At 39.9% G+C, this 12,554-nt stretch overlaps 1 protein-coding gene across 2 annotated transcripts in view; it reads left to right on the top strand.

Moving 5' to 3' along the window:
* The window catches only part of SESN3 (sestrin 3), a 44,877-nt gene that overhangs the window by 20,060 nt on the left and 12,263 nt on the right, over positions 1-12,554 (top strand). For both annotated transcript variants that reach the window (XM_063394513.1, XM_063394514.1), the window contains exons 2-7: positions 3,317-3,382; positions 5,722-5,919; positions 6,615-6,797; positions 7,171-7,407; positions 8,956-9,103; positions 11,350-11,465. In XM_063394513.1, the coding sequence (XP_063250583.1) occupies positions 3,317-3,382; positions 5,722-5,919; positions 6,615-6,797; positions 7,171-7,407; positions 8,956-9,103; positions 11,350-11,465 (948 nt within the window). The remainder of the gene's footprint in view (positions 1-3,316; positions 3,383-5,721; positions 5,920-6,614; positions 6,798-7,170; positions 7,408-8,955; positions 9,104-11,349; positions 11,466-12,554) is intronic.

Here is a 12,554-nt window from a genome sequence, read left to right as displayed (position 1 = left end):
GTGTTTCGTACAGTTTATAGCTGGGCAAAGGGGAAATGCTCCTACTTTGTCACCATTCAGATTCCTGATGAAGCTCCTGACACCATTGCAAATGCAGTTTAAGGACAGGAAGGAGTCACAGGTAGAGCTCATGCAGGATTTTTCATGGATTCCTGCATCGGCTCTCCTGTGCTCCGCAGAGGTCTCGTTCCGCTGTCTGACACTGCTGCTAAACCTGCTCCGAGGCTCTGGCTTGCAGCAGCCCCTCTCTCAGGAACATGCTCAAGCACACTTTTTTCTGGTTTGAAGCCCTTCATCACCTCATTCCTGAGGAAACAGCCCTCACAAAGGTATTAGTCTTAATGGAAATGGAAATTGTTCTTACTCCAGCCGTGTGTTTCTGGAGGATCATGAAGCAGAAAATGACTGGTAGATGTGCGTGTAGCATTTTAGTTGCTGAGCAACCTGTTTCTTGCTTCAGCCTCTTAGCAAGAGAATCCAATTTCAAATAAGATATTTGGGACCCTGGCTGACTTAGTGCTAATTAGTGTAACCTGCACAGACTACTTGGACAGGAAAACAAAATGGCTTTTTTGGAAAACAAGAAGCTTTGCAAGAATTTTCACCATAAAGGACCATATATCTGCACTGTTTCTTTCTAATTCCCATACATTGTTTGTTATGTTTGGGTTCTTGGGTAGGCCTTAAACCATTGTTCTAGAAAAAGCATGCCCAGAAGCAGTGGTTCTTATCTGCAGCTCAACAAAGCCAACATTATCTTTCTCAATGCTTGTAAACTTCACATGTTTTTATTAATAGCATCCGGAGGACTTGTGCAACCAGATGATGTTTGGTCCTTTTCTCCTCACAAGCTTGTTTTAACCAGTTTTAATAAAATAAAAGCTTTGGCAAGAAGGCAAAACAATCTTTCTTGTTGATGGAAGGGAAGAATATACACTTCTAATATTAAAAAAAAACCAGCTCCCTGTAAATGTCTAGTGATAAGTCTTGTCAACTTGAATGATCATGTTCAGACTTTTGGGGTTTTGTTCTTGTTTCGGTTGTTTGTCTTATTCTTTTTTTCTACAGGCTTGTTTTTTTAGAATTGCCACCACCCAAAAGGAGTTCGATTTTGTTCTTTTTGTAGTAGGTTAACTCACATTTTTCATGTCTGACTATCTCCTGGACTTTCTGCCATCATTCCCAGGAATTAACTGTTGATACTTGCCTATATTCATCCACCCAAGTGCCGTTTCCTCCTTTCCTCAGCAGTAGCTTATCTGCAGGCTCAAAGGAGTAATAGCAGTCACACTGAATGGGAAAACAGGGGAACGAGGCCCAGATCCTGCTAGAAGAAACAAAGGGATTTTTTTGCCAAGGTCTGGCCTCAAGGACCAGCTTTGCAGAGCCTGAAGAAGGTACAGATCAGACAGCAGGACAGAGAAGGTTCAGCTCTGGTTTACACCTGTGCTCCAGCAAAAGCTGACGTGTACAGGTATCCAACTTGTGTCACTCACACAAGCTACTTCCTCCAGATTATTTAGTGTGAAATAAAGGTTTTAAACTTTAATTTCCAGATAACCTTCATAAAACAAGTAAAATCCAAGCTTAGATCCAATCTTGGAAAACATTTCTTTTTTTTTAATGTTGGCAGAGATGACTGGCTACTGGCAAGACTGAGTATTTGAGGGCAGAAGATGTCTTCCTGTGCCTTGTGTAACTGTGTGAGGAAGGGGTTGCATGTGCATGTACCAGGACTCTCTTCACTGTTCCTTCATACTTCAGATTGAGTACTTTTTATACATGAAAAGTATTTTACAGGATTTTTGGAGCTGTGACAGTAGGCAGCAGATGCAGGAAGTTGTCTCCTGGCTGCTGGGCTTTATGCAGTTGATCCTGCTTATTTCTGCATCTTTTAGCAGCTAATTGTTCCAAAGTCACAAATTCAATTGTCCTGCGAGAGTTTGCTTTGGAACATCTTTCCTGAATAATCATTGCTGATTTTTGCATGTTATTTCTTCATCTAATTTAGAAAGGACAGGATGTTTTTAAGGATCAGGACAATAGTTATACATCTCCAGTGGCTTAATTTTCCTGCGTGGAAATCAGTGGGACATTCATTATGGAGCTGGAACTGCTGTTTGTGTACACAGCAGTTAAGCTTAAAGCCCCCCTGGTAGAGGTATTTAAGAATCATTTGTTATGGAAAACTTCAGACTTTTATGTTAGGGGCATGAAAAACTTAGTATGCAAATCCAATACTGCTGTTTATGGATAACATATTAAGAGTCACCAACACTGCGGTTGCAGTTAGGGACTTGAGACAAGTGTGCAGCCAGCCAGATAGGGGGGAAATAACCATAAAGAGGAAAAGAAAAGAAGAAAAGACAAGAAGCAACTGCTTTAAATTATTGCAAGGGAAATTCAGATTAGACATTAGGAAAACTTTAACAGTCTGAGGAGTTAGTCACTGAAATAAATTACCCATGGAGAGGAAGGAACCTCCAGGAGAGTTGGACCAACATTGGTCAGGAATCATGTGGACAATGTTGGTCCTGCCCTTGATCAGTGGGAGGAGCAGGCAGCCTCCTCAGCTCCTCTTCACTCCTCTGGCTGGCAGCACAGTTTATCTTAGTCCAGTTTCTTATCCCCAGTAAATCAAAAAGTCTTCTGACTCTTGTTATGCTATCAGCTTGTTCTGTACTAAATATATCCTCCTGCCTTGTAGCTGGGGTTTGCACACCCAGGCTTGTGCTGCATGCAGTGTGCTCCAGGCTAGGCAGTGTCAAGGTGGCCTTTTCATCAGATTTCTAGAAAATGCATGTAACTGGGTCTTGCTGGTTTGCTTTTCATGCCAATATTTGGCACATAATGTTCTTATGCTCTTCACAACACTGAGGATCTCATCAGATGCTGATATTGAAAAGAACCAGCATCTTGCTTATAATTTCCTGAGTGTGGGTTTTTTCCCCCCTCTGTTTTCAAACTTCCATTCAATCCAATAAAATGGCTAATTTTAGCATCTTGCCAGATGTTTTGTTGCTATTGTCTGTGTATCTTCAAACTGGTCTGTAAGCCAACTGGGATTAGATTTTGGGGGTTTGTTTCTGCCTTACCCCCGGCCAAAATTGCTGCTAGTCCTTGCCAAAATGAGTGCCATTCCTTCATGCAAAGTACAGAGGATGCAAAGCTGGTCTAATGTGGTGTGGTGCCATACATCCTCAGTGAACACCCAGGGGGCTTTCAGAAGAGAATTGAGTCCAGACCTTGAAGATCTCATCTTGTGAAGTGAATATGTAATTCCTGACAGTAACTGAAGTGTGTGACTGTTTTGCAGGAAAAGAGAGTACAAGTCTCCCCGCCATTGACAAGAGGACCAAGTGCCTTTATACCAGAGAATGAAGTAAGTTTGCAGTTACCTGGCCTTGGTGATAGTTTTGAAAATAATGACACTGAAGGGTGGTTCTATGACCCTGCTTGTTCTATGGTGCCTGGATGAGTTCCCTTGAAAGCAAAAGCACTGGTTTCTCTGGAGCAGGTTCCAGTGGGTAAGAGCCACCCCATCCTTTCACACAAGTGGAACTGTTTGACATCTTTTCTGTCACCAGCATTCCCGGAGACAGCCGTGAGTGACAGCTCTGCTCTTCTTGGGTGGGTGTGAACACATTATTTATAATGCCAGACATGAGGGGAGGCCTGTCCAGTGTTGCACAATGTGATTATGTAGCTCTCAGAGCAGTGCCTGACCCTCAGTTTGAGGGAACCTGCAAATATGACTTCACTCCTTAGACTGTAGCTGTGGCTCTTGAGAGAATTTAGGGTTGAAAGGTAGGATTGGATTTCAGGCTTGAGATTTCTACCATGACAAATGCCAACTGTGGTTTGTTAAACAAAAACTAGTTAAACTACCTTTCTCCCTCATTCCTTGTCATGAAACAGTACAGTGAATAGAGAGGGTTTAGTGACAGAATAGTAACACACTGAAGTGATAATAACACTACTGGTGTCAAAGGCTGCTTTATTGTTGCAATGGAAAGAATATGGGCAGAGAAATAATGACTTAATTATTAAGGTTCTTATTAACATGCTAGAAGGCTTTGAAAGCAGAATTTTAAAAAAGTATGTCTGTGGATGGAAATAACTCAGGAGGAAGTACATGCACAATATGAGGAGGATAGTAATAGAGATGAAGATAAGGCTTAGAAATAATCATAAGGCATAGTGCTGTTCATAACATAGCAACAGCACAGTCCTACAGGATTATATTTTGATTCTGTCAGCAGAATTTCTTTCTATAACTTGCAGTGTTATAAGGAAAATTCCTGACAAGCTGGAGAAGATTAGAAACCTTACCAGAGACACAAAAAATATGATTTCCCTAAGAAACCTCTAAATGAGACAAGAATCTCTTAAATACATGGGAGATACATTTGTGGAAGAATAAGGGGGGCTCCTAGGAGTGGAGCGAGGTATATATAGGGAGATAAAATGGTCTCTAATATGTCAATAAAATTCTGATGGTAAAAACATTATTAAGGACAACTGAGAAAGCACCAGTTTGGGTATAAAACACAGAAAAGCTGCCATAGTGAAGATACACTTATAAAAATGATGGAGCTGCGTAAATGTGTAGCAGCTTCTCCCCTTTCTTTCTGGGCCCCCAAATTAACACAGGAAAGTACAGTGGGGAGAAATGAAAATGTAGTATGTTGTGTTCCTTTGTATGTAACTTCTGTATAAGATCTGATAGAAAAATATTTGAGACATGGTTCACTCATCAGCCCGTGATAAAGAAGAAAACATATTTTAAATAGAATATTTCTGCAAAAGCATTGTGCTTCTTGGTTTTGGGCACTTTCTAGCTTCATGTGCAGTAAAACAACTAAAATATGTCCTCATTTTGTGGTGTTTGCAATAGTAAGCTGGTTGATTTATTACTGCACAGTGTCAGAATAGATAACTGGGTATTCTAGCCTTGTGCTTGTAGCTTCAGTGGTGAACATGTTGGGAATGGCTGTTCCTGGTGATAAACACTGAGTAATAGCACTCATACTGTGTCAGGGCTTGCAATGCAAGAGCTACTTACTGTGCTGCTGTTTCATTTCATCTTGTGCCCAAGGTTTGGATTGGTTGGAATAATTAAAGAACAGCTTTTGTTTAAAGAAAGCATTAAATTCCTATTCTAAATAATACCTGAATGTTGCAGACAAATTAGCATTTGATCTCCTCTTCAATTATGCAAGCACAGAAGGGATAGATTGCCAGGCTGTTTCTATAATTTGGTTACATAATCCAGTTCCTCTCCATTAATTTTGAAATTGATTTTAGGGCTGAGCACTCAGGTGGTATGTGTCTATACAGGTTGTCTTCCATAAAGAATTTACTGTCCATTTAGCTCTTACTTACTTGCAGCTCTCTGTACAGGTTTGATTTCAGCATCTGTAACTTCCTCTGTTTCAAGAAGATGTATAGAAAAATTGTTTTGGCTTTTTTAGAAACATATAAAAAAATAGCAGAGGTTCAGTATAAAGTGCTCTTCAGTTCTCAGTATACAAGTAGGATCTGTCTGTGTGTATTTGCATTCATGAAGGCATGTATGTTTGCAAATACACATCCAGAACTCCATCATTGTCTTTAAGACTGGGCACAGATAAACCTTTCATACCTCAGTGTGCTTCACTCCAGGGCTAAAGCTAGAGAAAATCTCTCCCTCTGTTAATATTTCTCCATCTTGTTTTCAAGGTTATGCAAGCAAACGGTTTGGATGAGCGTACAAATCTTCTTGTGGAAGAATATTCTACATCTGGTCGCCTGGACAACATCACCCAGGTCATGAGTATCCACACTCAGTACCTGGAGTCCTTCCTCCGCAGCCAGTTCTACATGCTGCGCATGGATGGGCCCCTGCCTCTGCCCTACAGGCACTACATTGCTATCATGGTACGTACCAACAGGCTGTGTGTGCGCCTTCTCCTGCAGCTCTGACTTCTGTGCCTAAAAAACAGAAGGACAAAAGGAGGAATGTAGACAGGAGAAATTAAGGTGGTATTTGGACAGAGGCTGTATTTTTGTTGTAGGTTTTTATCACAATAAAACATGCCTAGCCGGAAGATTTTCAGTGAGAAGGGAAAATTGGCAACCTACATCATTCCCTGTTTCCCACAGTGATGCACCTCTCACATGCCCACATCACTGTGCAGCAGTATATGGATGAGATGCAGTGCACTCAAGTCACGAGAAATTCCAGATGGACACTAGGAAAACAATTCTCTCTGTAAGGATGTTGAGATATCGCAGCAGGAACCAAGATATGTTCTGTGATCTCTAAGGGTGGAGATCTTGTCTGGACAAGGCTCCAAGCTACAAGTTCTAAGTCAGCCATATGAGCAGAGGGTTCTCTTCTAGTGATCACTTCCAACCTAAATTATATCTGGCAATCCAGAGTAGACAGATGTATTTTTAATGGAGAATCATCCATACTGTATAGAAATGCCTTGCAATGCATTTGCACAAGGCCTTTTGGAATGACACTGTGCTTTTGTTTTGCGTTATTAACCTGTCTCCCACCCGCAGCAAAACCAGATTACACACACTGTAATGTGCTGCACTGTTCACTCTGTGTTTAATTATTCCAGGCTGCTGCCAGACATCAGTGTTCCTACCTAATAAACATGCACGTTGATGAGTTTCTGAAGACTGGTGGGATTGCAGAGTGGTTGAATGGTTTAGAATACATTCCCCAAAGACTGAAAAATCTGAACGAAATAAACAAACTTCTTGCACACCGGCCCTGGCTGATCACGAAAGAGCACATCCAGGTACCTCTTCAGTCATGCCCTGTAAATTTCTGATAAAAAGAACTGCCAGGAACTGTGCAAGTGCCTGGTTAGGCTTTGTTACCCTGAGCTAAAAAAGTTCAGGGAAGTACTGGTGCACCAAGCAAGCTGATTCTCCCGTGTGACAAGGCCAATAAGATTTTCTCTTTAGGAATAGCATTGGCTAAAATAGCCCAAAAGAAAAGAAGTAATATATTAGGTGTCTCTTTTTATATCCAGTGAGAGTTTATGTGCAAGAGTAATGTGATATTATTGGAAGAAAGAATTGATCCCTATTTGAAATGTGTAGTGTTTTATAGAAAAGCTGGGGGCCAAAAGAAATTTTATGTTTACATTTTTTTTATTCTCATTTCAGAAACTTGTCAAGACTGGGGAAAATAATTGGTCTCTTCCTGAACTGGTGCATGCTGTTGTCCTGTTGGCACATTATCATGCCTTGGCAAGTTTTGTATTTGGTAGTGGCATTAATCCAGAGAGAGATCCGGATACATCTAATGGAGTCAGACTTATAGCAGTCAACAACTTCTGTGTCTGTGATCTTGCCAATGACAACAACATAGAAAATGCATCCCTCACAAGTAGCAACTTTGGGGTTAGTGTTGCAAGAAAATTCTTTTGCTTGCCTCTGTTTTGCATTAGAAAACTTTCTTCCATTCTTTCCTGTTTAAATTTTAGTTTGAATTTTTTTTGTCTATTTTACAGGAATGCTTGAGTATGGTAATTCTTACATACACTCTGGCAATTTCCAGTGTAATCTGTTGAAAACCACACTGTAACGGTGGATGGTAGTCAGAGCAATGTGATTTTGATAGTTAATCTCACCACCCATCAGGCAAGATTAAAACTTGGCTTTCAGCAGAAAGCTTAAAGTCCCAGTTTCTTTAGACAGTGTGGCATTGATTGGAGCATTGTTCCAGCCATGTTCCTAATAGAGGGAGTGGGAAGAAAAATGGAAAAAAAATAGAAGTAATAGTAGTAGTAATAATAAGAATAATAATAATTTTTACTTCAAGGCCTACAGTCATGAAACAGTTTGATACCCTTCCATGTAGATGGGAGGAAATGTCTGAAATAAAATTACTTAATTCTTCATGCTGGTGTTCCAGTCTTGAATCAACAGAGAACTTTGATTACTAGTTAATTAACTTGATTAATTTGATTACTAGTTAATTAACTGGACATTTTTTCCTGAAAGTTGCTCTAGAATGCTTTTGAAGACATGCCCTTGAATTAATGCCAACAGATGTATTAGCCTCATTGCCTTTGATGGAAGATCAGGATTTTGAGCAGCGTTGCTAGATACAATTTTTACAATTAGCAGTAGAGTGTAAGCATGTCATCACTCAGTTCAATCACTGTTTCTTAGATTTCTGGGCTGTAAAACATGCCAGCTCACGCCATGGAGGTGCCTTACTCCCCATTTGTAGTGAGCAGAGTGTTGCTGCTGACTGTGCTTATTGCTAAGCAGTGAGAAGTCTGCTAGAAACAATTCTAACTGTGGGCAAAGAACAGACTCAAAAAGATGGAAAAGAAAAACCAAATAATTTATATTGTGAAAAATCTGAATGATAGGTAGAGGGCACCCAAAACTTTGAGATATTTCTAGTAAAAAGAGGTCTTTTTTTCCTCACAAAAGTAAGATAGAGGGTCAACATAGTGGCTATTTTGGTCACACATAATAAAAGTACTAATTTAACATCTCAGGTTGTGTTTCTGTAAGGCAATGTTGCACTGCATCTCTTCAGAAACATATTTTTCATTACCAATGGACTGACTATAGTTACCTTAGTATGGAAAGTTGTTTTATGAGAGATGTAGGGCATGCAGATGGATTTTCCTGAGCTATCTGCAGGTGGAATATGAGTGTCTGTGGTTTCCACACTCCAACGCCACCTCTTTGCTGTTAATCCCACTGTGGTGAATTACTGCAGCAGGCTGCATTAACACTTCCTAGCTCCTGTCTTCCTGCTCTCTGAAAGCTGTTTGTCTGTGCTGGATATGGCAAAATGCATTCTGGCTTGAGCTTTTGTGTTTGCTGCTGCTGTCTGGTTTTGAGAACGTTTGTTGTCTAGCATGAAATTCGAAGATGATGCACATTGTCTATCTTCTAATTTTGCAGAATGTCATGGTGTTTTTGCAGATTGCAGATTCTCTAAGTGAGCTGGAGGCCCTGATGGAAAGGATGAAGAGACTTCAAGAAGATAAAGAGGACGAAGAAGCCTCTCAGGAAGAAATGGCAACTCGCTTTGAGAAGGAGAAGAAGGAGAGTCTGCTAGTAATTAGTGGAGGTATTTGTGCTTTTCCAGTGCAGTTTTGTTTGTGCTTTGTAAGAAATAAATTCTTGAAGCTAGTTCAGTGACTTCTGTCCATTTCTTTATTCTGGTTCTTCATGTAGGAGGAGAGTAGTAAGGGTGGTCTTACCTTTTGCTTCATTGCCTTAGGATCTCTTGACTGACAAATAACATCATCCTTTCTACTACTTGAAATTTAAGCTTCTGTATATTAAAAAAAAGGCCTGTAGGCTTCCTTTAAAAGTAGGGTGTACATTTTTCTTTCCATATATGTTCTGTGTCATCAAAATAATTAATTTGTTAATTATAATTAATAAATTAGTAATAAATATTCAGTAATATTTCACAGGTGTAGCTTCTGTGGTGCTTAGAGTTTCAATGACACTCATAAGTAGCTTTCAGATATGACATTTTATTTAGGAATTAGATGATGAGACTCAACTACTTTACCATTTACTGCCCACCTGGAAAGGACATTTCCAACTTGCTGGTCTGAGGGATCATACTGCTGTGCTGTTCTGTTGCCTATCTTGTGATAGACATTGATAGCATCTTTTTATTCTTAAATGATTTTCCAGATTTTGGGCTGAAACCTTCTTTTGCCATATTCTTCATATGGTCTGGAGGCCTTCATCTCTAACAGACTACAAAATGAAGTCTGCTTCATACAGGCAGGAAGGTGTTTTTTTTTTTCCCAAAGAAAGTGTTAGAAGAAAGAATATTATTAAGACAATCAGCATCTGTAGCTATTTCCTCATAGGAGAAGCTACTTAAGGATGATTGCTTGTGTCTTTTTAACAAGGGAGCACTAAAATGTTTCACATTTTACCGCGCTGTTTTTAGTGAATTTAGGTCTCCACAGCTTCAGATCAAATGTGTTTGAAAGAATCAACGGGTTTGTACAAAGAACCCAAAAGGGAGGAAGAATGTACTGAAGATCAGAAGAGAGACTGTTTTGTGGCTTTCTAGGAACATGGACAAGTCTCTGAAAGAAGATACATCCAGCAATATTAAGCTGGATTTTTTGCAATGAGCATTGTGAATTCTTGCTGTATTTTCCTTTGGTCAGGCAGTACCAGCAGTGCAGATAAATGGGCACTCGTTGCAGTTTCATTAGCAAATCAGGACTTCCATGAGTCTGTGCAACTTCAGGTGGTTAAGGAAATCAAGACAGGAGGGTTTTTTGGATGGAGTTGCTGATAGTTGTGTTGACTTTCTTCCCTCTTTACCGTTTCCTGATTTCAGCTGAGGAGTCTGTGTGTGTTGGGCCTTTACCCTTTCATGAAATCCAGTCCTTGTCAGAGCAGAGGAGTGTATGTGTACAGGTTTTTTATTCTTCACTGAGAATTTACTGTAGCAGATGTTGTCCAAGCTTCTTCCTACACAGTAATGTTTTGATTGTTTAATGAGGCAAAGAGGAGATAAAGCACTTCTGCAATTCTTAGGTGAACTGACTTTGCAAGGTGCTAACAGTGGACATATGGCAACTGTTCTGTCAATGCATGTGGAAGCAAGCCATGATTTAACATCAGGGTCAAATGCAGTCAGCTATGCACTAGTCAACTTCTGCAGAAGTAGTTACAACAATCAAGCCACCTGTTTATTCAGGAGGGAAAGACTGATTCCTGATAGAGAACCTGCGTGTGCTTAGCGATATGTTTTGGAGCTCTTTGAAGATGCTTGGTTACTACAGCTTCTGGCAGAATTTCACCCTGATGTACTGTAGAGCTCTTTGCTTTCATATAATCTTCAGCTGATATTTACCAGAGGAGTGTTGTATTGCTTTCTGGTGCTCATACTCCAGCTTACAGAACAGAGCTGGTGTGATTCCTGACACAAAGGCTGCTCAGTACAACAATCCTGCTGTCAAGGATCCATTGTTTTGTTTCTTATGCTAGCACAGTGACTTTGCTAATGATGTTCATCTTCCTGACACAAGATAACTACCCTCCCTCAGAAGTCAACAGAGAGAAAAGGAAACCTCCAGACAGAAATGTATCCCATCTCTTTTTCTGTAGAAGTACATTAGATGTCTGGTATAGGCTGACATTTAATGGGCTCAATGAAGGCAGTGTATCCAATACAAGCAGATAAGAATTGAAATGTTGCTTTCCTCTGTACCACTATTCTCCTTCGCATAACTTCTAAAATTGTCCCCTAGTCCTGTAGTACAGTGGTAACTGGAAGTTGGTGTTAACTCATGTTCTCACCTAAAGTAAAGCATTTTGCTGTTTTATTCCCAGCATTTGATGATGAACTAGTTTCTACAGATGTCTCCCGTTATGTTGAAGATCCTGGGTTTGGGTACAAAGACTTTGCACGGCGAGGAGAAGACCATCTGCCAACATTTAGAGCTCAGGTACCATGTCTTTAAAGCACATTCACTCAAAGAATGTTTATATATCTCACTACAGAGCATAAAGTGGTTATATGTTTGTTGCATGCTCCTTTTCTTGTCCTGGTTCATTAAATAACTCACAACCTTACATAAATCTCCCTGAGATGAGTCTTTCACTGTTTGTCAAACTCTGGCAAGGCAATACTTGGCTTTCCATCTTAGCTCAGTTATTACCAGTATTAATGTTTGAAAACTGTAAGGTCTATCTGAAATAAAAGGGAAAGGTAGAAAAGCGAGAATTTCTTTCCCATCCCTCCACATATTGTAGAAAAAACATCCACTGGAGCAGCTCTTCCTGTCATTTTACCAAGTACTCTCTGTCCAGTGGCTGTCAATACCTGGATATATATAGGTCTGTGAGAGTGATTTGGGGAGTATTGTTCTCATCTGTGCGCCAAATCTCTGGACTTGGAATGCTGTGAAAGAAAAGGAATTCCTTAATATGATTACTGAAGTTTTTGCTGTATTTTAATGCATTTCTCTCAGTGCTGTTGGAAGAACAGAATATACATTTTACCTCTATATTGTCTTGTATATTGACATCCTTTGCCATGACCAGAATCATGAACTTTGTATTATATATATCAGGAGGGACATTCTAGGTAGTTCTGTTCTATCTTACAGAGCACATTCATAAGCAGTCTAGAAGTAAATGGAAAGCAGTGGAAGAAATCTTCAACCAAAGCAGAGAACTTCAATTAAAATGACAGTGGGTGCAGGAAAGCTCCGTGGTCAGAAGATGTATCTAAGACTGTAAAATAAAGAATCCACGATCACTCTCAGGAAATGTATTTAGCTTTATAGCAGTCTCTGCTGAACTGGATAATTTATTCTGTGGATTTATATGAGCCTGAAGTAGGTTATTACTGCCAAAAAGAATAAGGCATAGTCAGTGCCTATAAATCAAACAGTCTGCCTAACTACTTTAGGAGCAGCAGGCTCCCTTGGAAAAAAGCTCCAAAGAAGTTGAAATTGGAACTGAAACATCTCTGCTCTTAAATAAACAGGACAGCTTCTGGCTTCCATTCAAAGGAGTCACCTTGATAATTT

This window comes from Prinia subflava, chromosome 3, assembly GCF_021018805.1.
Source record: "Prinia subflava isolate CZ2003 ecotype Zambia chromosome 3, Cam_Psub_1.2, whole genome shotgun sequence".
NCBI classification, from domain to species: Eukaryota; Metazoa; Chordata; class Aves; order Passeriformes; family Cisticolidae; genus Prinia; species Prinia subflava.
Note: the sequence above shows the minus strand (reverse complement) of the source record. Positions and strands in the feature narration are given on the sequence as shown.